The sequence below is a fragment of the Talpa europaea genome (genome assembly GCF_964194135.1).
Source record: "Talpa europaea genome assembly, chromosome: 8".
NCBI classification, from domain to species: domain Eukaryota; kingdom Metazoa; phylum Chordata; class Mammalia; order Eulipotyphla; family Talpidae; genus Talpa; species Talpa europaea.
Window position 1 is genome coordinate 86,174,559 of NC_140075.1, and position 24,977 is coordinate 86,199,535.

At 45.5% G+C, this 24,977-nt stretch overlaps 1 protein-coding gene across 1 annotated transcript in view; it reads left to right on the plus strand.

The window, feature by feature from the left end:
• Positions 1 to 660: 660 nt before the first annotated feature.
• Positions 661 to 24,977, plus strand: part of PELI2 (pellino E3 ubiquitin protein ligase family member 2) — a gene marked incomplete at both ends in the record, with an annotated part of 170,037 nt that continues 145,720 nt past the window's right edge. Inside the window, one exon of the mRNA XM_084241029.1 lies at positions 661 to 737. Coding sequence (XP_084097155.1) covers positions 661 to 737 — 77 coding nt within the window. The remainder of the gene's footprint in view (positions 738 to 24,977) is intronic.

Sequence of the window (24,977 nt, forward strand, 5' to 3'; positions counted from 1 at the left end):
TCTTCGGCGGCCCGAGCTCGGGGCGGCCGGGGCTGCGGACCCCGCGCAGCAAGTTTGGGGGAGGAAGCAAGAAAAAAAATAGAGCTGCTCCTTTAAGAACTTCCTTTCCCTTTTACTCTATGTTTACATAACACGGGGGCCGAGCCACAGCGGGGCCCGCGGGGGGCGGGGAGTGGGCGCGGGCGGCCCCACGCGCCGGGGGAGGGGACCCCGGGGGCGGCGGGGCTGCGCGCGGGGGGCGGGGCGGCTCCACCTGCCCGCGCGCCGGCCGGGCGGCTCCGGCTCCTGCCCCTGCCCCGCCCCCGCGCGCCCCCGCCCCCGCCCCGCCGGGTTCGCCGGCTCCTTCCCTTCCTCCCGCCCGCGGGGCTCCTGGCGGCGGCGGCGGCGCTCGGCGCGAGCAGGTCCCCCTGCTGCCCGGTCCCATTTGTTGCCGAGTCCGGCTCGGGGCGGTCGCGGCGCACGGAGCTCCGGGGAGCCCAGCGGGGCAGCCGCGCAGCCACGACGGAGCAGCCACGGGACTGGCCGCCCCGCGCCCCCTTCGCCGCGGTGCCCTTCCCCGGGGCGCTCACCCCCTTTTCGGGATGGGATTGTAGCGGCGGCGCGGACTCGGCGGGGTTCGCGGCGGAGGCGGCGCCGGCGGCGGCGACCGAGCGGGGCTCCATGTTTTCCCCGGGCCAGGAGGAGCACAGCTCCCCCAATAAGGAGCCGGTGAAATACGGGGAGCTGGTGGTACTGGGGTGAGTACGGCGATCCCTGACCCTGGGGCGCTGAGGGGCGGGTGGTGAGCGCTCCGGGCCAGGTGGCCGCGCGCCCGCTTCCCCCGAGCGGGGCCGGCGGGGCGGCTCTGGCTCCCTGGGGACCCCCGGGGCGCTGGGGGCGGCGGAGCAGCTCGGAGGGCCGGGGAGGCGGGAGCGGGATGCGCCCCCATCCGCGCGCGGGGCGCTGCGGCGGGCGGCGGGATGCGCTGTCCGCGCGGAGGACGCCGGCGGAGGAAGTGGCGGCGCGCCCGGGGCGGCGGCGGGGACTGGGGCGACCCAGCGCCCCGCGGGGCGCAGCCCTCGGGCACCGATCCCCGCGGCGGGCGGGCGGCACCGCCGGGGGCTGAGGCTCCACTTCCCGGCGCGCTCCGGCGGCGGCGGGCGGGCGGGCAGGGGGCGAGGCGAGGCGCCGCCGTCGCGCGCACCTCCAGGGTCGGGGAAGATCGCCCGCTCGGCGACGCCGGGCGCCCCCCGGGTCGGCCGCCGGGGGCCCCGCGTCCCCGCGCACCGCGCGCCCGGGCCCCGGAACTCGGAGCGCCGCGCCGCGGGCCGGCGGCGGGGCTGTGGCGCGCGCGGCGGGCGTCTGCGGGCGGCGCGCGGCGTATTGTTGTGGGGACCGCGGCGGGCGCGGGCCGGGGGCCGTCAACTGTCTGCGACCCGGCGGCCCGCGGCGCCCCGGCCCGCGCCGCGGCCTCGCGGATGCCCGCCCGGCCGCGCGGGGCTCGCCCGCCTCGCCCCCCGCGCCCCCCTCACCGCCTGTGAAAACCACAGTCTGAAGATAGTAATTATCTGCGATCGTTAAACGGCGGCAATTAGAGACTTCATCTACTTCCTGAGTTTCCGTGTGACATTTCTATTGTTTACCCTTAATAAGCCGGGAGAGAGGCTGCGCCGGCTTAAAGCGGGATAAAGTGGGCAGTGAAAGAGGGAGCGGGAAGGGCAGCAACTCGGGCTTGGGGTCCGGGGAAGGGAGCATTATTTTTTCCCTTTGGATGTGTCCCTCCTGGGAACCCGCGCTTTTGTCCTCTGCGGACCTGTGTGGAGGACACCCTGGGTGCTGGCAGGCAGTCTCAGCCCACCCAGGAGGGATCGTGGGTTTGGAAAAACACAGGGAAGTGAGAAAAACGTGTTTTGATAACGGAGTCCGTGGAAGTAAGCGCCAACTTGAAAATCATTTTAAAGAGAAGAGTTTTTCAGAGAAGCTTCCAGACAGTTCAGCCCAGAGTTGTCTCGCCCTCTTTGTTGCTACGGTCTTAGTGGAATATCATTGGAAGTCTCATCTCTTTTAAAGCTGTTTGCAGACCAGCCTTTCTCTCACTTGGATTGTAAATGCACTTAAAAGACAAATGTCAGAGTGCTCTGCAAGGAGGGAATGACAGGAGAAAAACTTTGAGTTGGGTCTATCTTATGTAACCTCAGCCCAACCTAATTTTGAGGAGTTTGGTTTTGTTTGTGTGGCTGGCTTCAAAGTATGTTGAACATTGTGAACCTGACACGAAAGATTAACTTAGGCCAGAACTTTATTTCATTATTTCCTTTTGAGGAAATCATGGTTGAGTTGTTTGAGAAAAGCAGTGTGTGAGTGGGCCTGGAGAGGTTTTGTGTTCATAGCTGGAATCACAGGGCATTCCAAGGGCCCCAAATAGGATTTCTACTCTGAATTGTCCTGCTGTCCTAGGCTGTGAATGCATTACTAATTGCACATGCCTCCATCCTTTACTGAGGCTTTTCCAGGAGACTATGACATAGTTGGCACTTACTTGAATATTTTGGGTCAGCCACTCCACAGTTATGTGCACCTACTATGTGCCAGCAACTTAAGGCATTGAGGAACCCAGCAGAGAACAAAGAGCTTTTGTTTTAGTGTGGAGTGGCAAGTCTAAACAGAAAGAAGCATGTAAACAAATGAATAATAAATGACAGTTTCAGGTGTTGCCAAGTTCTGAGCAGAAGTAGGTTAACTTAGGAAATGTCTTTAGACAGGTATTGCTTTCTTTAGCTAGGAGGTCACTTCTCTGAGGAAGTGATTATGTTAGTTCAGAACAGACTGCTGAGAAGATGCTAGTCTGGTTTTTGAAGACTTGAGCAGTCTTGTGGTCTTTTTCTTTCTTTTTTGAGGGTATACTAAGATTCTGGCAATATTGACCACATTGAAGATTGCAGGGGAAATAGTGAGAAGGTAGGTAGACTTTACCTACTTTTTATTAATTCATATCTCACCCTCAGGACTTGAGACACTGCTCTCCCTTCTTAAAACAACAGTAACACTCAAATAAAAATTCCTACCAGCTTTGCATGTCTGACCCTCTAGTACATAAATGTTGGTAGGAATTTTCATATTGGTAAAGTTAATCTTAAGATCTAAAAATGTCCAATATTGATATTGATAGAAACTTTTGCTTATAAAATACAGTGCTTAAAAAAATAACTCACAAAACCGTTGTGTGACTCCTTTTGCTCTTTTCTTAATTTCATAGTAAAATATTACTGAGATATCTTGGGGAGCAGATGGAGAAACCAGATATGTACATATGTAGGTATGTACAGATGTAGGTATGTGAGGAGCTATCTCTGCCTGTCTACTTCCATATACAAATACTTCTGCATTATTTATGTGTTACACAATATTAAGGGACCTGCCAAGTAGTTAGGATTCTAGTAGGATCATCATTTTCTTGGCAGATCAGTGGAATTTAATTATTTCATGATCCTAATCAGTGACTGTATTATGGCCACAACTCTTTGTTGTACCCATTATGTAATTGAAGGTAGAGAAAATGACTGGTCTGTCAGGAATTTTTTTTTTTTTTTTTTCTATTTAAGTCTGGCTAAAATGTTAAGGTTGGGGGGAAGTGGGGAAGTGTATCATGAATTGAGAGGCATTTCAGTTTAGTAGAGAGGGCATGCATGTGCTGTCAGGAGTCCTGGAATGAATTCCTCTTTCCTTATTGACTGGCTTTGTGATTTTGGCTTAGGCCCTCATCCTACCTGTCATTAGCAATAATGAAATATATTTGGATTACAGGGGGCTTCCTTTGTAAAATCTGTAATAATCTCCATCAGCTCAAATGTGGAAAAAGTATAATTAACAAATTTTAAGTAGCCCAGCATGGATTGATTTTGTATCCAGATGATGATGCTAGAATTCTAGAGGGAATTGTGTTTTAATAACAAAAAAGCCCAATGCTGTGGTTGATTTTTATGATATTAGATAAGTGCAAAAGAGGCTTTTGATAAAAGTTGCAGTGGTATACATATATTTGAGTCATCAGTGTTAGGTTGCACATGCTGGCATTCAGATTTGATAAAACTTTCTGTTCGAAGATGGTGAAAGAGGTTGAGGTTTTGAAATAAAGCTAAGCAGGCAGAAAGAAGAGAGAATCTGATGGTAGAAATTTAGAACTGGACAGGAACTAAGAAGTCGTGGCCCATGTTCAGCACGTTTATTTATTTATTTTTGATGAAGAAATTGAGGCTCTGGGAAGGAAAGATATTAGTTCAGCTTTACAGTTGAGCTGGATCACTGTTTCCCCACTTCAGGAAGATTCCACAATGCTGGTAGTTCCTCAAACCTTCAGTTTGTTTTTGGTAACTTGTGTGAGGGGGAGCTGAATCCCTTTCTGGATTTAATTTGAAGCTCTCTTGCTGACTAATGGCCCTTCATGGTTTTTGGAAAAATATTGCTTACTCTTAGTTACCCTCACCTCACACTTTAATCGATAATGCATTTTTGCAAGGCTTAATTTTCATTTGATGCTTCACTAAATACAGTTTTATTGGCTCTCTCAACCAAGGGTTTTTAACTTAGTGTCCACAGATGGGAGTTCAGGGAGTTTTTGGACTTGGTTGGGGAAAAATACATCTTTATTTTTACTCTGTTCAAACTGAAATTCAACATTTCACTCTAAGTGTAGACAATAAATATATTTACTGACTCATATTATTTAATGTATTAATATAGAAGTACATGTATTAATGAATCGCAGTTGGAAACTGTCATGATAACTAAGTGTAATTGATTTCATTGCTCTTTTATGCATTTAAATGTATCTTCTTATATTTAAAAACACTTTTCTGAGAAGGGCTCACACTTTCCAGACTAACACAAAAGAGTTAAGGCCCTCTACAGATAAGACTAATAAATGAAGTATTTTAGTGGAAACTGATCAAGGTCTACAACAGGCTGAAGGTCAGGGGGTAACCTGCCTTTTTTTTCCCATTGGAGTGTACAGCTTTCTACCAGATAAGACACCAAGGACTGTTGCTTGAAGAGGTTATGGTCTTAATTTTTTTTAAAGAAGCAGCTCATTTCTGTAGGCTGTTTTTGTTTTAACCTTGCCTCTTTGCCTTGACCATCCTAGCCCCTTGGTGGTAATGAGAAACCTTAAAACATATACTAATGCTTTTCCTTTTCTCATCCTCTCTAATTTGGGACCAAAGACATCAAACACTTGTATTCTTTATAGACTAAAAGGTCTTTGAACTTTTTTTTTTTAATAAAACAAAATCTTTACTGTTACTCAGCATGTGGGGTGATCTGAAGACCTCAGATCTGTTTGTGTGCGCGAAGCGTCTGGTTCTGTAAGGTATTAAGGGTCATGATGCTCCTGGCTTTGGGTTGCTGTATTTTCCTTTACTAACTTTAGCCTGGGTTGGAGTATGTGGCTGGCTGTGTGGTTTCTCATCTGGCTTTCCCAGATATATTTGTTTCTCTCTTTAACACACCAAGACTGAAATCTTCATCAGGGCTTTTGATTTTGGGTTATATTTCACCATGTGATCAATATTTGGGATAGTTTCATGTAAACACAAATAAACCAGGTTGATCCAGGCCCCAGTAACTTTACTTAACATATTTTATCCAAAAGAGAAAACATATACAGAAAAGACCAAAACCTTCAAAACACACTGGTTGCTGTATTTAAAGATACCAGTCTTGTCGCTGTAGGGTTGTGGTTTCATGTCTGCTATCCAGGGGTCAGCGATGTGGCCTCCCTGAAGTAATTATGGGGGGCCTTTGCAGGTTGGCTTCTGACAACAACAACTTGGTGGACCTTATTGGTATGGGAGAAAAATAACTGAAAGGAATTTTGATTTAAAGGCCTTTTGATTTAATTAAAGCTTTTTCCTGAGGTCTACAGAAATCTACTTTATAAAAAGAAAAGTTTGAATGTTTTAGTTACTAGTTTTTATTGAGCTTAATGTCACCTTTATCTTCTGGAAAATAAAATAATAAGAACAGAACGTGTCTCATATTTCTTCCCTTTGTCTAAATCAGCTATTCTCAACCATCATCTCAACCACCACCTCTGTGATGATCAATTTTGAGGTAGGTGGTCAGAAATTTATGACAAGTGATAGAGTGTGGCTCTTTCAAATGATTCAGAGATGTCCCTTTAATAATGTCATTTTTCACCCATTTGTATTCTAATGTTTCCTTAAGTGCAAGAGAAAGGGGAGGTGTTACATCAGTCCAGCCAGGAATTTATTCATTCAAAAGATATTTGTTGGGTGCCTACTATCCCAGGGCAGGGGATGCAATTAGACAAGACAATCGTGTTCCCTGTCCCTGCGAATTGCTGTCTTATTCTTGTCAAAGCACCTTAGTGAACAGCCATTACCAATATATAGTTCATTTGTTTTTTTTTTCCCTACAAATATTTGCTCATCTATTGCATGTTAGATGCTGTGCTCAGCACTAAGGGTGTAGTGGTGAGGGAGACAGCTAGGTCCCTTCCTGCAGGGCCTACAGTCTAGTTGGGGGAGATAGCAATTTACAGAGTGTAAGCTACGATGGGGGCTGAATTAGCAGGACCACGTGGCCCTGTGTCAGGATGAGAGGAAGGCGGCCAGGAGGAGGTGAGACGGAAAGGGTGTACAGTGATCCAACTCACACAAGTCACAAGTGAGCGTGTGCTCCTGAGAGGAACAGAGAAATCCCCCGTGCCTAGAAGAGTGGCTGGATGAAATAAGGTAAGATATAGGTTGTGAATGGTTTTTAAATTATTGGAAGGATTTTGGACTTTGTGCTAAGGAACATGGGAGATCATAGCAGGGTTTTCAGCTCTGACACCCCAGTGGAGAAAGCTCTTTTGCAAAGGGGGGTGCAGTGGAGGTGGAGGTTGAAGCCGTGGCTGGAGCCCAGAGACCTGCAGTGTGGAGAAGGAGTGCGAGCAAGCGAGTCCTAGTCCCAGTTTCTGTTTCCTGTTCCTCCTGAGACTTAACTGCATCCCCTCCACCCTTGCATCTTCAGTCTTTCTTTCAGTGACTCAAAAACATTGCAGACTCAAAAACACAGACTGCAAAAACCTTGCTGTAGGCAGTGGGCTACATGCAGAAGCAAATCAGAGACAATGGCCCTGCTTCGTGGAGTCACCTATTAGTGGAGAGAAGTGATAGTGGCAAATGAGCCACAAAAAGGAAAGCAAAACGTCTAACTTCAGAGCACACTCTAAGGAAAATAAAGCCAGGATGGGGAGGAGAGTAATTGGTTGGGCAGAGGTGAGGCACTGGCATCGTGAAGTGCTGGTGAAAACGTAGGGATGTTGAGGGGGTTGGGGATGGCCTTGAAGGTTGGGGAGGCTTGTAGATAGAATAATCAGGAAAAACTTTTCTGGGAAAATATCCTGTGTCCTCTGAGAGCCTCCTCACTCCCCTACACCTTTTTCAATTTCTATGTACTTTTTTTCTGTCTAATCTATCCTGAATGGATTCTGCTCTTAGTGCCAAAGGATTCTGAGTATTCTATCAGTTAAGGAGGCAAAGTAGATAACCAGTTTACCAAACGGAAGACAGAAGTGTAAACAGATAGAAGAATACAGATTCAACATCCCTAGACTCAAGCACAGTTCTGTCGGCAGTGCTGCCTGCCACGTGCCCGGAGTTGTGATTGCATTCCACTGGAGTTCATGAGACTGTCTGCCCTCCAAGTTTGCCCCTTCAGGGTGAGGCTGTGGACTTCCAGCCTCTTGGGAGTAGTGGGGTGCCCCTTTTCAGGTGTGCTGTAGGTACTCACCCCGTGTCTTGACGGAGTGGATTTCTATGGCACACAGAGGTGTGTCTGAGGCTGCGTGAACACTTCCATTTGGAAGGGACATTTTGATTCTGTCACACAGCTGCAGTTTTGTAAACAGTCCTGCCAACCTTCAGGGCCCAAGTTAAGGGCTCCTTGGGATACTACCAAACGTGTACTTTTCTGCCATCAGATATGCCAGTTTCAACTTTTGTTTGTTTTTCTTTTTGCCAGTCACCTAACAGTCATTTTGTCACCTGCAGAAAGTTCTGCCTTGAAGGGAAGCAGGACATCTGTTCCCATTCCACCAGCTGCTTTGAGCTGCATTGCAGTGCGCCACAGTGGCGTTGAAAGCCTGTGGTCATTAGTGCCTGTTAATGATGGCTGAAAATACTATGGGATACAAGCCTCGTGGATGACAGACCTAATAAATATGCATCAGGGGGGTTTTCAGCAGCAGGTTTAAGACTATTGCAAGTCATTCTCAATTGAGGTTTTATTTCCAGTCATCCACATAATACTGCTCACTCTCAAACACTTAATTCTGTTTGTTCCCTGCTTTTCTGCTCATGCAGAATCTGGTTTTAGGATAAGAATCATTATTTCAAGCTTTGTGCTTCCATCCTAATTAATGCTGGTTTAACAGAATCCAACTGAAGCAGGCATTTGTGTGTTTGGCTTCTAGGCTGTTGGTGTAAAGCAGCTGTTTACCATTACCAAGTGTCTTGAGGAGACTCAGAGGCACTGCCTCCTTTTTCACCCATACTTGGCCTTCTCGTGCATTCTGCTACCTGGTTATAGATACTCTCATGATGAGAACTTTGGATGAGTGAGCAATTAGGGATTTTTGGAGTGATTGATTGATTGATTACCTGGAGGAAAAAGGGACTTTGTGGACAGGACCATAGACGCAAAGGAGTGTGCTTCTTGCCAGAGTCCAGAAAATTACCCAGACCAGAAATTCTATTAACATGGGTGTTTTTGTTATTTTTATTAACATTACTTTTGGGTGGAATTCAGAACGGAGTCTGTATTTTTGCTCTCTAGCAGGTATACAAGAGAATTATAGTACAGACAACTGGGCTGTGTTTGCTAGCATTTTCTGTTCTCAACATATTTTTCAGACTTGGACTATTTTTTTTAAAGAAGTTGTTTTTAAATTTTTGCATAGAAGAACTAGGGTATAGGCCAGAGGTGCGGGGGGTGAGAAGATTCACCAGAGACAGAGTGGAGAGCAGCAGGCAAGACAGGAGGGGTCTGCTGTGCCATATGGGTTAGCTCCTTGGCCAGGGATTGAACTCAGGCCGTAGTGGTGATAATCCTGAGACTTAACCCCTAGGCCAACAGGGAGGCCCCAGACTTGAACTATTTTCACTTAGTCAGCATTTAGTTGTTTGGCTCTTTAAACTGTCCAGTCAAAAAATTGTGGCCTTGCCACTTAGGTGGATATCACCCAACTTTCCATCTGGACCTTCAGTCACCTTCAGTCACCCTAAGAGAGCTTAGGGTTTGACTTCATCCCTTGGTCTTCCTCTGCTGTCTTAAATGTGCAGGGCAATAGTGTGTGCAGCCCCTTTGTGAGGAGAGTCCCCTCCCCTCAAATCTGGGCTAGTTTTTTGATTTGCTCTGCCTGGTCCAAGTGACAGAAGTGATACTCTCTGACTTTGGAATGTTGCCTTGAGGAGTGGTGGTAGCTTCTGGTTTTGCCCTATGTATTAGACAGCACTGCCAAACAAAATACCAGGGACTTACAGCTTATAGCTTATAGCTTATACAACAGTTCTGAAAGCTGGAAGTCCTGGGTGACGTTGGGTTTCTCTTGAGTTCCCTCTGCTTGGCTGGCAGGTGGCTGTCTCTGTGTCTTCTGATGGCCTTTCTGTGTGTGCCCATCCCTGGGCATGCTTCCTTTTCTTAGAATGACACCAGTCATGCTGGGTTCGACTCACCCACGTGACCTAATTTAACCTTAATTACCTCTGTAGAAACCCCTGCTCCAAATACAGTCAGGATTCTGAGGTGGACTGGGGTAAGAAGTTTAACTTAATAAGCTCAGTGTGTAATTCCCACTCAGACAGCAGCTGCCATAGAGCAAAGTCCAGCTTCCTTGCTGGAGGGAGTAGCTCAGGAGGATGAGAGATTCCAAAAGGAGAGAAGTCTGTCCCCAGCCATTCCAGTTGCAGAGAAGCTGTTTCCACCAAGTGCAGAAGTTGAAGAGTTGTGTCAGTCACTGTTAAGTCACTGCATTTTGGACTGGTTTGTTATACAGCAGTGGACAACTCACATCGTAGAGCTACATTTGTGTGGGGTTCAGTTACCAGATCTGACAGACTAATATGAAATAAGCCACTGAGTTTTGCTGTTTTTTCTTTCCTTCAGATTAATGGTTATTTTAATAAGCACAATTCCAGCCTTTTAGATGAGTTACTCCAAACATTACATACTGGATGGTCTGAAAATGTTAGCTAAGAAAAAGCCTCTGTGGAATAACTTTATCACGTATACGTCATCTGTAAGTATCTTTGCATTTATTAATCTCCATAATTAGTATTATCTCCTGAAATTCATTGAGAGCAGGGCAGCTGAGGAATGCCCAGCTTAGCTGATAACAATCTCTAATATATGCAGCTTTAACCTAGGGCAGAAAATACATGACATAGATCTGGCTTTTACAGGCCACCTGACATGAAATAATAGAACTAACAGAGATTTGAGGAGGGGAGGTTGCATCCTGCAGGTATAGGGTGATGCGCATATAGGGAGTGCATCAGAAGACACAGAGAGAGACAGCCGCCTGCAGCTGGCCTATGAAATGACAGGATGAATGCTCGTTTATGTTGTGTGTTTTTTTTTTTTTTAAGATTTTATTTATTTTTGTGTTGAACTGGGGTGTAGACCAGAAGTGCAGGGGGTGAGAAGATTCACCAGAGACAGAGTGGGGAGCAGAACAGGTGGACTCACTGAAATACACTGACAAGGGAGCAATGGGTAAGACAGGAGAGGTCTGCTGTGCCATGTGTGGCTCAGCTCCTTGACTGGGGCTTGAACCCAAGCAGTCGCAGTGATTGTGCTAAGACTCAACCCCTAGGCCACCAGGGAGGTTCTTTTTTACATAGGGTGTAACTGTTTGTGACTGTTAGCAGTAAAGGCATACAGTTCCTGAAATATTTTACATGTCTCAGTCACACAATGGAGATCCATTATGTGTGGGTATGGAGCAAGCGAAGGGGGAAAACTGCCCTTGTGTGGCATGGTTTGGGGTGCCCAGCTGCCAGCCAGCCACCTGCAGGTACTAGGGTGGAGAGAAGAAGTCACAGGTGTAGAATCCACAAAGGGGTGTAGAATCCACCACCTGCAGTCTGCAAACATTGCCTTGTAAAGTAAGAAAAAGATTCCTAGAGTATTGAAGTGAATGTAGCTCTGAAATGTTTTTGAATTCTGTTTGTCATTTTAATCAGAGGGACTAAAACATGAAAAGTAAAAACTTTGCATTTAAAATTGATAGGTTAAAAAAAATGTAAATGAGCTCCTGATGGTGTGTTTTTTAAGTTTGGAGCTTTTGTAATTCTGTAGCTTTAAAGTCTGAAACTACAATAAGATTTTTGATGACCAAATATAGAGATAGATATATTTTATTGCATGTGTATGCTGTATGGATATACTTAATTGAAAATGGAATCCTTTGTACATAGAAGAAACTAAGTATTATCTACACATACCCAGTATACATGAATCACTCAATAAGTGTCAGGCGATGCTGTTATTGTTGCTGTTTTGATGATGATGATGATTTCACATTGAGGAACCCACATAAGGAGTGCCCTCTAGGGGCATACCATCTAAGGTCAAAACATAACTTAGCAACACCATATACGTGTAGAGGCGGTGTGGATGAGGGATCTGTTATTTCAGGTGCACTGTGTGCCAGATTCTCTTGGGTGTTTTACTGGATCAGCCTCAGGCATTAGGTTTTATTATTTGGGAATCCGAGGCTCCTGTTCAGGTTGCTTACCTTGTCAGTGGTAGAACCTGATTCGAAAGTAGGTCTCTGTTGCTCTGAAGCTTGACTCTTTCCTCCAGAATGAAGGTTAGAGGCCTGGGTATTGCTAGGAGATTGGGAAAGCGTTTTTAGAGGAGGTGGCCTGTGAGCAGAGTTTCGAAGCATGACCTGGGTTTTTGTAGGGCAGTAGCATTAAGGTAGGGGATATGTCCAGAAGCAGAAGTGCTCATGGAAGAGATGAAGTTGGGGTGGGATTAGTCAGTCAACAAAGACTTGCACTAGGAATTTAGTGGGTAATAGCAGAGTAGTCCTTGCCTGCATGGAGCTTACAGTGGAGCAGGAAAGAGGGACTTTATTCAAATTAAGCCAGTAGACAGCTGCCAGGAAGGACGGGGTATTAATTGTGCGAGGGGTACAGTGAGGGACACAGCTTGTTTTATATGGAGGGAAAGAGTCCATTTAAGGTGAGATGGGAGAGGGTGAGTAGGAAGTGGCAAAGGTCATCAGGGAGAAAGCAGTGCCCAGGAAGGCACTTTGAGAGATTACAGAGGTGAGACACCTAGTCAGTGTGGCAGAGGAGGGGTTAGAGGGCCACTGTAGTGGGAGGGCGGTGTGGGCGCTGTAAGGGTTTAGGGCTCTGGGTTTGGGACGTCTTGACATTTCAAGGAGTTATTCTACCTTACCCTGGAGATAGCAGGCACAGTTTCAACTTTCAAACTAATCTTGTTTGATATCTCCAAAGGGGGCTGAATCTTCTCTGTTGTCATTCATTCGCCCCCACTCCCACCCCCCCTCCTTGAATCTTGTCCCTTCCCCTGCCAAGGGCCAGGGCTCAGGCTGACTCTGCTCTGCAAGAAGGTGGTGGTGGGACAAAGCGAGCATTTCTTCCATCAGTTAAAGTACATTCTGGAAACTTGTGCTGGGACCAGTGAATGTTTTTGGGTTAACCCCTGGAGCCCTTAGGGATCAGAGAATTCTTTCACACACACAGGCCACTGCTCTCAGAGCCTTGCTGCCAAGTGATGCCCAAGTGATTATGCCCATGCGCACCGTCCCCCGGCAAGAGGTGCGGCACCTGGTGCTCTCCTTTCCCTGCCTCCAGGATGGCTGAGCGAGCAGACCATGCAGTGAATCACCCACTGGGAGGAGTACTGGACGTTCCTGCTCTGGGCCATTATTGTAGGCCAGGGTCTTGGCTGTCTCATTGGCTCTGTTGCTGTGCCAGCAGCACACATGTGGGGACATTGTCCAGAGAGCAGCCCCTCTGGTGCTGTATTGATCCTGTTGCTGGGAGAGTAGAGCAGATTTATGTTCTTGTGATGTTTGTGGCAGGTGTGGGGTCTCTCATCACTGCCATTTGCTTCCCCTGCCCCATCTCACCCTCCGCATTGTTTCATTGGGGTGATCTCCACCTTTTGAATGGAAGTGGAGGTTCCTGGTCAGAAGCCTATGGTTTATTTTTTGATTTAAAGATCTATTTATTTATACATACAAGAACTGGGGTACAGGACAGATGCGGGGAGGGTGAGAGGATTCACCCGAGACAGAGTGGGGAACAGAACAGGCAGACTGACCGAAATACACCGCTGAGGGAAGTAGTGGGCAAGATAGGAGAGGTCTGCTGCACCATGTGGGTATCTCCGCAGCCGGCCGGGATTGAACCTGCACTGCAGAAGCTGTGGACAGCTTCACAGTGCTGCACTCAACTGCCTGCACCACCAGGGAGGCCCAGAAGCCTATGGTTTAAAGAATATGCATCCTCCTCTAAGTCCTTTTTCTTTTCTTTGGTGCAAGGATGTGGAAATTCCAGCTAGGCTGCTTCTAAGTGACCAGATACTATGTCTTTTGGGGCGGTGCAGAGAGCTGGCATGGGGGTGCAGCTGAAGATGCCCTGGTATCCTGTGTCCAGCGCTCATGCTCGGCCAGGTCCTGTGCGCAGGGCTGCCCTTCATGGCCACTTTAATCCTCAAGCAGGGACGTGGGTGCCATCACTCACCATCTCATAGATGAGGGACCCAGGCCATGGTGCACAAGACCCTGTCCCTTGTCCCAGGACTGTTGTATGCCGAGCTCTGATTCGAACCCAGGCCTTCCTGACTCCAGCACTTGTTCTTAAAATCTGGCCACCACTGTGTGTGTGCTCACAGGCTGTTCTGCACAGTGTTTACTTATTTACCTACTGTCTTCATCATTTTCCATATTGTCATTTTCCTTAAACATAGGACACAAAATTCATTTGTTTAATGAAGTTACCAGTAAGGTAAAAAAAAAAAAAATTAATGTTTATAACACACATGGGCTGTTTTGGGAAACGGCCTGCACGTGTGCTTTGTCCACCTGTGTGATGTGTGCTTCATATATTTTTCAAAATCAGATGTAGGATGCCTGGGAACCAAAAACAAGAAACTTGCTCATATCTATCTTCTTACTTTTCCTGAATCTATTACAGCTGAATTGATGCTGCAGGGGAAGACCTGCCTTTATAATCCAAAATAATTCAAGGCTCATCTACCTAGTTTTGAAGCCCATTGCTTCCTGAAGAGACTTTCTCTATCCCATTAGCTGTGGCTGGCAGCCTGTGCCCCAGGAGGGAATTCAGAGGAGCATTTGCATTGTGTTTCTAGCTTTGACAAGGGCCTTCAAGCTCTTTTCCTTTCAAGGGAAGGTCTGTCTTGCCTGGATACTAATGCCACTGCATGTTGATTTCTCCCCACCCCACTTCCTGTCTCTTGCTCTTCCTGTTAGTATTGATTAAGGCAAAAGATCTCATAGCTCCTCTTCATCACCTCACTAACAGTACTTAATACAGCTTGTTCTAGGAATGGTGCTAGTTGCACTAATTCAAAAAACTTCAGGCCAACAGCAGTTCAGATTAGTACCTTCTCTCTGCTTATTCTAAGTGTTAACTTAGACCAGATGTCAACATTGAGGCTTCACTGAAACTGTTGACTTAGACCCTTCTGGAAACCAGCGCAGCTTTAAGGTGTATAGTATCGGCCTCCCTGTGAGGGAGGCCTTTGGTTGCGTATGTGGTGAGGTGCGCGTGACCCCGAGTTCCTGAAAACACGTTCTTCGGGCATCCTGAGGTCTCACTTGGTAAAACACTGAAGGACAAATGTAGCATCTTGATAAGCGATATTAGATGTTATATAGCAAAAAATGCAGTGACTTGGAAGCTCTGCAGTGGAGTAATTCAATCTGGAAATTCTAATAATATAATAAACGACACAAGGGTGAAACTTGAGTGCTCTGCACACGCTGGAATGCCCTTCAATTGAATTACTATCTTATAGTGGTTGTCTGCCTGTGCACTACAATTTTAAATATTTTTAAAAAGCCCCAAATAGCGCAAGTTATTTTTCCCCCAGATGGAAGAAAAAAAGATACAAATTTTCATCACCTTAATCCTTTGTATGTGGCCCCCATGTCCCTCCCACCCCCCACATACACACCCCTACCCCCAAGCTCATGTTTTGGGTTAGTTTGAAATCCTGTCCCAGATAATTAAGCACACAGAGTCCATATGTAATAAATATATAAAACTGCTCCTCCACTGTGCTTAGTACAGTTTGCTGTGGGGCAGGCCTGCATGGGGCTTGGGCTGGGGGTGGAGTAGAAGAGAAGAGCCTAGCTTGACTCTTGAGCAACTAGGAGATGCTTCTCCCTTTGTATGTAGTGAGGAGGTGTGAGCTGAGGGGTGACGCAGGCTCCTGAGGGCTGTGCAATTTACCGGCTGTAGGAGGCAGTGCAAACTTGGGGCCCTTGCACAGCGTGAGAGGCTTGTGAGGGGCTTGAGCCCCTCTCCTGTGCCAGACACTGGATTTCAGCAGTCCTCAGAGGACATGATGTCATCTCCTTTGGAAAAAGGAAGAAGCAGAGGGACTGGAGTTGAGTGACTCACTAACTAGCCTGTGCATTGAACAAAGGATTTGGAAGTTTGGGGATTTGAATTCAGGTCGCAGATGCTAAAGTTTAGACATGTACTACTTTTCAAAGTCTATAAATCTTATACCACCATCAGTGGAATTTTTGATGACAACGCGAAGGGTGTAGCTCTTAATGTTTGCCATTAGGTTCTGAAGTCATGATTGTCACAATAGAAATGCTGGCGATTTCCCACTGGACAGGCTGGGTTGGGGTGGACAATGGCGTGCAGACAGCGCTGCGGGAGCTGTCCCCTCCTCACTGCTTGATGGCTCTGCCTGCGAACACTTCCCTTTATGTTCCTCTCCTTGTCGCCCGAGGAAAGGGTCAGAGGATGCCTGCCCTTGTTTTTCCTGTTGCCTCCATTCAGATCAAATTAGACAATAGAGCTCCGTTCCCCCAGGAGAAGGGCTTTCGGTGGCCCTTCAAGCTCAGTTGAAGTGAGTCTTTCTCTGATCTAATTGGGTCTTTAATCCACTTGAAGACTCACTATGTTAGTATAATACATCACATACTCTCTGAGTTTGCTTGTGACATTATTTCACCCCAGTTTCTCCTAAGGCTAAGCCAGTTTTGAATTATGTGTCATAGATTCTTAGAACTTGTAGATGTTAACACTAATTATTAGCACTAATCATTTGGCTTTCTTCCTCTGGTAAATTTGTAAATAGAATTTAAAGGCACACCATTTGTATGCATGTAATATGGTATTGATTTAAAAGGCTGTCTGGGAAAAAGATGATGCAGAAAGAATTTTTGAAAATTTTGGAAGGCAAATCACACAAGAGGCTAATATTGGTGCACACTCACTCCTGGGTACTGTCCATGCACAAAACTATTTTTATATACTTCATTTTACGCAGTGCATATGCTGCTAATTGACCTTCATTTTAAAGACATTTAAAGCAGGCCAGGTAAAATTTTCTTGAACAGAGCAAGTATGTGTTAATAGGTTGTCTAACAAAATTTTGCTTTTGATTTTGAGGGCAGTTTTGCAGTGTCAGGAGTGGCCATGTGATTTCTATGGTTTCTGTCCATTACATCCACTGTTGAGATCTTCAAAGGATCTCTGACCCACTAGTGGGATGCAAAGGGCATGGTTTCTGAAAGTACCCAGGTCTCTTAGGTAAAGAAAAGGACACTTTCCTGGACACTAAATTCTACACAGCTATCCTATCACCCAGTGTATCCTGGACCGCTTACTTTCTAGCCCTTGGCGCCTACATCTGCCCTGTCCCCTCCTAACCCCCATAGAATTTTCCTCTTTTTATCTTCTGTGGTTTTTTTTTTTTTTTTTTTTTGCACACTCAGTTCCCTCTGCCTGCTCACCTGCTGGGGTTTAGCTTGGGTGTCACCTCCAGCTTGATGCCCTTCCTGTCTCTTCCTCTTTTTCCCTCCAACCAGAAGCAGTTGTTTCTAGGGAGCCCTCCATGCCTTGTAAAATAGGGAGCCTCTTCAGAGAAGGGTTGCGCTCACCTGCATTGCGTCTGCATCTCATGTAGTACCTGGAGCTTGGTGGGTGGTCAAGAACAGTGGTCAAATAGATGTTTAAGAAGTGCTGGCCTGGAAACACGAACAGTCTGCTGTGGATGACCTTTTCTCCTGTTCTTTGCCTCCTGCTCTGGTTTTTAAGAAAGGATTATTTCCTTTTAAATAGGTGTTTATCTACTTTTTAATTAGCTTCTTAAAAGTATTCTACTGTTGACATTTTTCGAGGTAAATTGCAAAGTACTTCAGCACATCACCATGATGGGCTCTCTTTGACAATTGACTGCTTGGCCCTGAAATGAGATGGTGGTGAATTTAAATTTTTTCCTGTTAAATTTTAGGAAAGAGAAGCTATTAAAGTGAGTTAGTAGTGGGATGTGGTCTGACTCTGACAAGTAATGTCAGCTTTCAGCTTCAAATGATCTTTGTGTGAGTATTAAAAATCTCCCTAGAAAAGCCAACAAACGCAAACATTTTGACAGTGATAAATCTTTATTTTTACTCAAAATTAGTTGCTCTGGTTTCTTATCTCTCCATTCCAAAGTCGCAGAGAAATATTCTTTCCATTATTTTTTCCAGATACTATCTCAGCTGACTTTTGTGTTTGTATGTTGATGGGATTTGCTTTTTCATTCTGTATCGTCTACTTTCCAACTTCTTTTCTTTGATTTTAGAGAGCCTTTTGCTTATAATATATATGATATTTGCTGTTCAGCCAATTTTGATGTGTTCTTTTTTTCACATCCCAATAAACATACTTGCTATTGATTGACATTCTCTATCATACTATGTTGAGGACAGCTGTTGTTATATATTTGAAGCAAGCAGCTGGATTATTCTGAAAGTCAACTTCAGTTGATTTTTTCCCCTACCTTTTCTCTCTCTTTCCTAAACAAATGATCACGTGGAACCAGAGATCTTGTCATTAAACTCTATTACTTTTTGCTGGAGAGAGTTGTGTATCACAAAGGAATATGAGCGCTCTTTCTTCCCTGATTTTCTTTTATTCTACCTTCTCCCTTACCCCTTTCCAATTTCCCACCAGCCTTATTCATCTCCTTTCTCCATCCCCACTCCAGTTCTTTTAGGGACCATAATAGATAATTAAATGTCTAAAATTCAGTTATTTGTGGGATTTATACCAGATAAAAAGGGAAATGTTGTGATATTAAAAAAAATTACTAACACATTGGAGAGCAGTGTAGTTGTATAAATTATTCTGAATTAAGTCCTTATTCTTCGTGGTGTCTCTGCAACCCCAAAGCTGTATTCTGGGTATGAAATATACACAAATCTGGTGCTATAAGTGCGTGCCCACCTCTCCACTTGTCAGCAGGCAGGAGGGAAATGGCCTGATGCTCAGTGTGTGCACACACATCTTTGGGAGTAAGCAGCAGTCCATGTGATATGTGAATTGCAGTTTTGTAAAGTGGCTTAATGAATTTGTTCATTTAGTTTTGGTTGGGTTATAATAAGAGACAGTCTTATGGTGTTTATTTGGCTGATTAATTTTGACTTGTAGATTTTCTTTCTGGTGTATTATGGGCACCTGCTCTCAATAAAATGTGATCCAGAAATTGCAGATTATTTTCACAAACTGAGAACCAATGTTCAGGAATGGGAGCCCAAAGATCTAGGTGGAATGTTGGTGGTTGATGCATCAATTTATTACTTAAGATCTCTCTAAAGTGAGATTTCTCCCAGAGCTAACAGCTTTGGCTTTCCATTACAAATGCATTAGCTTCACACATGGTGACTGTTATTTAGTGGGAAACAGCCTTTATTGTTTCTATAGATATATTTCAAAAGCTGGAACTCTTGTCTCTCTGAGCCAGAAGTAACTGGGTAAAAAATGACTACATTTTCAGCTCATTAAGAAAATGTAGCTATTAGCAACATCAACTGTATACAGTAAAGATCTCAGTTAAACAGCATGTTTCAGGAGTAGTGTGCTTGTGGATTGTCAGAGTTCTAGGTTAGCTGGTGATTAAGCAGAAATCTCTGTAGAGGGTTAAAAAAAATTCAGTTTATGGTTATTCTGCTTTTTCCAAATATAATATGTGGGTCCTGCTTGAGCCCTTCTTTGATTGCCTTAGTCTAGGGAGTTAGACTAGCCTCATCTGTCCTTCTAAACATTTAGAAACCATTAGTAACACTGTAAATTTAAAAGGTAGAAAACTAGAACCCAAAGTAATCTCTGAAAATCCTTTACTAACATTTAAATATACACACACACATGCGCACAAACATATATTTATTTATATGTAAATTAACCATACGTTAAAGGAAACTTATCTCTGTTAGAGCAGACTGTAGGGGAGGTGTCTTCGTATTTGGTGTTTCAGCCTCTCCCAGGAGGTGGGGTGGAATGTTGAGGTATGCAGTTTCTTTGGCCATATCCAGAGGCTCTGGATTTATGGATAATATGGTGTAGGGGCAGGACTGGACACAGTGCAGGTTTTCTAGGATCCCATGCAGACCAGGTAAAGGAGGAGTCAGAGTCCTCAGTGGCTTTTGCAGGTCTTTTATTGGGATTACCAGGTACACGGCAGGCAGGGGTACTGGGGGGCCGGGAGGCTGGCAGGCCTCCCAGCCCCCAGCAAGTCTTTACTCTTTCTGGGCTCTCTGCCGTTCTCTCTGCTTCTCTGCTCTGGGCTTCTCTTTCAGCTTCTTTCTCTGCTTCTCTCTTGGCTTCTGCTGGCATCCCCGTGACGCCCCCCTTAAAAGCCCAGTCTCAGCGCAGGTGAATCCCATCTACCTATGCCCACACCCTACTCCAGGTGCCCGCCATCAGGCATGCATTCAGGACCACAAGGATCCATCATCTATCCTGATGGCAGGAGGGCAGAAAAGCCTGACATTTTTTCCTTACCCTACAATGGCAACAAAAGAAACCCACTTCTGTGGAGCACATAATTTGGAAGCATCACTGCTAATTGCCAGATTACTCTTTTTTAATAAACATTTTATTTTTTATTTATTTTTAAAAAAATTTTTTTTTTTTTATAGAGGCATGCTTTATTTATTTGTTTGCTGGTTTGTTTGTTTGTTTTGTTTATACATGCACTGGGTACAGTCAGAAGCGCGGGAGGGTGAGAGAATTCACCAGAGCCAGAGCGGGGAGCAGAGCAGGCAGAAGGACCGAAGTACACTGCTGAGGGGAGCAGCGGGCGGCAGGAGAGGTCTGCGCGCCATACGAGACCCTCCTCTGGTGGCCGGGGAGCAGCCGGGGATCGAACCGGCCACGGGCAGCTTCGCAACCCAGCGCTCAACCGCTGCGCCACCGGGGAGGCCCAACATTTTATTTTTTTTTAAAGATTTATTTATTTTTATACAAGAACTGGGGTATAGGCCAGATGCGCGGGAGGGTGAGAGGATTTACCGGAGACAGAGTGGGGAACAGAACAGGCAGACTGACGAAATACACTGCTGAGGGGAGCAATGGGCGAGACAGGAGACGTCTGCTGCACCATGTGGGATTCTCACCAGCCGGCTGGGATTGAACCTGCGCTGCAGAGGCTGTGGACAGCTTCACAGTGCGGCGCTCAACCGCCTGCACCACCAGGGAGGCCCTCTTTTTTTCTTTTAAAGATTTTTTTTATTTATACAAGAGCTGGGGTACAGGCCAGAGGAACGGGAGGGTGAGAGGATTCACCAGAGACAGAGCAGGGAACAGAACAGGCAGACGACCGAAATACACTGCTGAGGGGAGCAGCGGTTGCGACAGTCAGAGGTCTGCCACGTCATGTGGGTAGCTCCCTGGGCAGCTGGGAATTGAACCCGTGCTGCAGAGGTTGGGACAGCTTTACAGCACTGTGCTCAACCCGCTGTGCCATCGGGGAGGCCCGCCAGATTACTCTTTTAACCTTTTAAAACTGATGGTTTCTCTTAATGCATTGAGCTCTTGAAACTGAGAGCAAGCGTTTTGGCCAAGGAGAACTAGGACCAGAAAGCGAAACTAGAGCCGTGGTACATGATATGTCATTCTGCAAAGCTGGTCAGTTAGAGAGCTGCCTTTTGTTGAAATAAGAATAAAAATAATTGACTATTTCAGCCCACATCCTCTCATGGAATTTATTGAGAGCCAAGTGTTTTTAATTGATATATATAAAACATGGAATTTATACAGGTTCCCTGCCAGTGGTCTCACTCTAAAGTTGAATGGGTGTCTTTCTTCTTTTCCTTTCTCTTCTCCTTCTCCCCTTCTTTGGCTCCTCCTCCTAACTTCTCTTCTTGTGGGTGTGAATGCACTTCATTTCTTTCCCAGGAGACCTTGGTGATTTGCTTCTGGCAGCTTCCTCTAGGGGTTGATGTGGAAATGAACCAACTATGTAGAATTGGTCTGTATTCCAGCCTGTACCTCTTTCCCCCACTTTAAAAGCTGCTTCATACTTCCTTGCCTTCTGGGTGGAGGTGACTGTGTTATACTGGTCTAATGTCTGGTCCTGCAGAGCTGGGAGTTTGGTGGGCATTAGTTTATCAAAGTGAGTTACCCTCCTAGTAGAAACTTGTTCTCATTTATTTACTGTAGGAGAGTGGAGGAGTTTACACCTGAGGAGTCAAAGGTAGGTTTGTAAACCTCTTTAGAAAGTAGGGCCTCCCAGGTGGCGCAAGGGGTTAAGTGTCAGTACTATGAGGCTATCTGCAGCCATTGCAGCACGAGTTCGATTCCCGGCCAGGGAGGTGACCCACATGGTGCGGCAGAGGCAGACCTTTCCTGACTCGCCTGCTGCTCTCCTCAGCAGTGTGTTTTGGTTGGTCCGCCTGTTCTGTTCCCTACTCTGTCTCTGGTAACTCTTCTCATCCCCCACACCTCTGGCCTGTACCCCAGTTCTTGTGTGCTGTAGGGTAAGGTAAAAAGTATCAGGCTTTTCTACCTTCCCGCCATTAGGATAGATGACAGAACCCTGTGGTCCCAAATGCATGCCTGATGGCGGGCACCTGGAGTAGGGTGTGGGCATATGTAGATGGGATTCACCTGGGCTAAGACTGGGTTTATAAGGGCGGCTTCACAGGGACGCCAGCAGAAGAAGCAGAACGAATGGAAGAAAAGAGAAGCAGAGACTGCTAGAGAAGGCCGGAGAGCCCAGATAGAATGAAGACTTGCTGGGGGCTGGGAGGCCTGTCAGCCTCCCAGCACCCCAGCACCCCTGCCTGCTGTGTACCTGGTAAATCCCAATAAAAGCCTGAAAACCCACTGAGGTCTCCAGGACTCTCCTCCTTTACCCGGTCTGCTGGATTAGAGATCCTGCCCTGTGTCCTCCTGCCGTTACATGTGCATAAATGAAATAAATCTTAAAAAAAAAAAAAAAAGTTGTTTATGGCTTCTCATGAACAAAAACCCATAGCAACTTTCCTATCCTTGGGTGAGGCTGCTGGGTGTGCACATGATTTTCTCATGATACATTTCCTTTCAGTCATCAAAGTGGGTAAGAAGATAAAAAAGCTTTTGGGGCAATGTAACAAGTAATTATTCAGTATTTGGGTTAAAGTGTTACAAAAGAAGAAGCTAAGCTACCTAGAGATCAGTGGGCCATTGGATCCTGTTTTGAGCCCGAACAAGTCTTTTCCACATTGATTCCCTCCAGAATGTTGTTGATCTAAATGTCTTCAGTTTGATTCTTTTGCAGAAGATAATGTGCCTGTGTAGAAGAGGTGGCTTTGTGCATGCCCCTCCCTTTACAGGGTATTCAGCTGTGTACTTAATGTCAGAAAAAGGACTAATCACATTCATGTGTGGTCTCTATCATCACTGGTTTGGAAAACAAGATTGCCTATGTCCTCAAATCAGAGGCTAGTCATTTGGTTTTAATTTAAGATTTTCAACTGTTCTAAGTTGCTGAGGTGCATTAGGGAGTTAAACACTGATTCATCATTGGAGGAGAGTTTAGAACCTGCTGTTCTCATAGCAATGTTATTTGATTGCAAGGAGTTTCAATTTGAAGTGGGCATGAAGAGCTGGTGGCTCTGGGATGCCTTTATTGCCCACCACCACTTTTCCTGTCTGGTTCTGGGAGGCTGCAGGGGTGCAAGTGTCCCCCTGGCTGCCACTGGCTACAGGCATCTGCTGGAGGAGCTGCTGTCTATGTTCCTGAGGAGAACAGGTCATGTGCTTGGCCCCAGCTGCCCCCCACCGCCATCCTGCTGCAGCCCTTCTGTTGCTATTCAACAAGGCATTAAGGTGTCAGAAAATTGCTTTCACCAAGAACTGGTTGTTTTTGTTTTGAGTCACAAGGAGATAGAAGTAGTTTTAGGAGTAGTCTTTGAAAAGTGTGCATATAATTAGAAAAGGTGCTGAGTCTACATAGATTTTTGACACAAAATTCCTTCCATTTGGAGTTTTAGTCCTTCCATGGAGTTAGAAAAGGCATTTTTCAGGATTTAATCATTTCTTCCCTTTGCAGACCCCTGCAATGTTTTAATCAAATCAAAATGCAGGTGGTTCTGTTGTTCTTTTGTCTTGCAAAGACTGAAAATATTCATGAATTATTATTTCCTATGATAATTTGTACAGGAAATGGCAGCTGCTTAACAGGAATATTATATAATAGGGTATTGGCCAGATTTGAATTTGTAAAACTCTGATGAGAAACTTTGTAAAATGATCCATTTGACACATTTAAGAAAAAGTCAGGTCTCATCGTTAAAGATGTGTGAATAATGATGGAACATTAAAATTTTAAGGATTGGGTCGACCAATAATGGCATTTAATTTATTTCAGACTGTAATTGATTTGTGGCATAACTAAAAGATAGAGTGAATAAATTGTTTTCAATATCTTGTCAGCCTAGTAATGTCTGTTCATTCTTTCAACTTGTTTGAAGTCTCAACAGCGTGATTATGGGAATACGTAGTTCACATTGGAACAATTATTTCTCCTGTGTTGTTAGCGTGTTTGTTTTCTCAGGTGCCTTTCCCCAGCCTTTCACTTCTTTCCTGCTGACAAAGTTGATGAACATGGGGAAGGAGGAGGTTACGAGTGATTCAAGCTGGTCCTGCCAACAGAGAGCTGGAGGGATTTCAGGATGTAGGCAACACAGCCGCAGGGACAGCTGGGTGGAGGTGGACTCGTTGGATATGCCACAGAATCCTTAATTATTTAACTGCATGCCTTGCTTCTTGGATACCCTCAATGACAGGGCATTTCATACCCAGTCATATTGCTGGGTTTGGTGCTGGCTGGGGGTGTGGGGTGAGGACAGGGATATAGATGGGGTGGGGAAGGTGGAGCAGAGAGTAGAGACGCAGCCTGCTGACCAGAGTTGGGTCAGAAAAGCTTGGGTCTTCTTTGTATTTGGTTGTCTCATGATTCAACTCCTAGAGTAATTATGAAGCAATATGAAAATTGATTGGCATGTCTGTAGTTTATATGCACTTCTTTATTTTTCCTTATTTTCTAAGCAGAGTACCCTGTTTTGTTTTTTGTTTAGAGATATTAAAGTTCATTTCTCAGACTAATTATAATGTAAAAATCAAAATCAACAGGCAACTATAAACCAGGGGGGGAGAAGGGACTAGGATCAAAACAAGGGTGGTGGGAATTTTACAGGAACTATAACCAAGATGAAAATGCATACATTGTACAAAAAAGAAAAATAATGTAAAAAATATATTGGAAAAAAGTTCATTTCTCACCAAACTGACTCCTTTTCCCCTATCTGTCTTTTCTTTTATCTTTGTCTACCATTCTTTCCTTTTCTTTGCCTCTTCTTTGGGAGCACATTTCTATATTGGTTCTTTTTTGAACCTTAGATTTCCTTTGAGTCCAGTGCCAGAGGGCAGCTATTTATGTTTTTT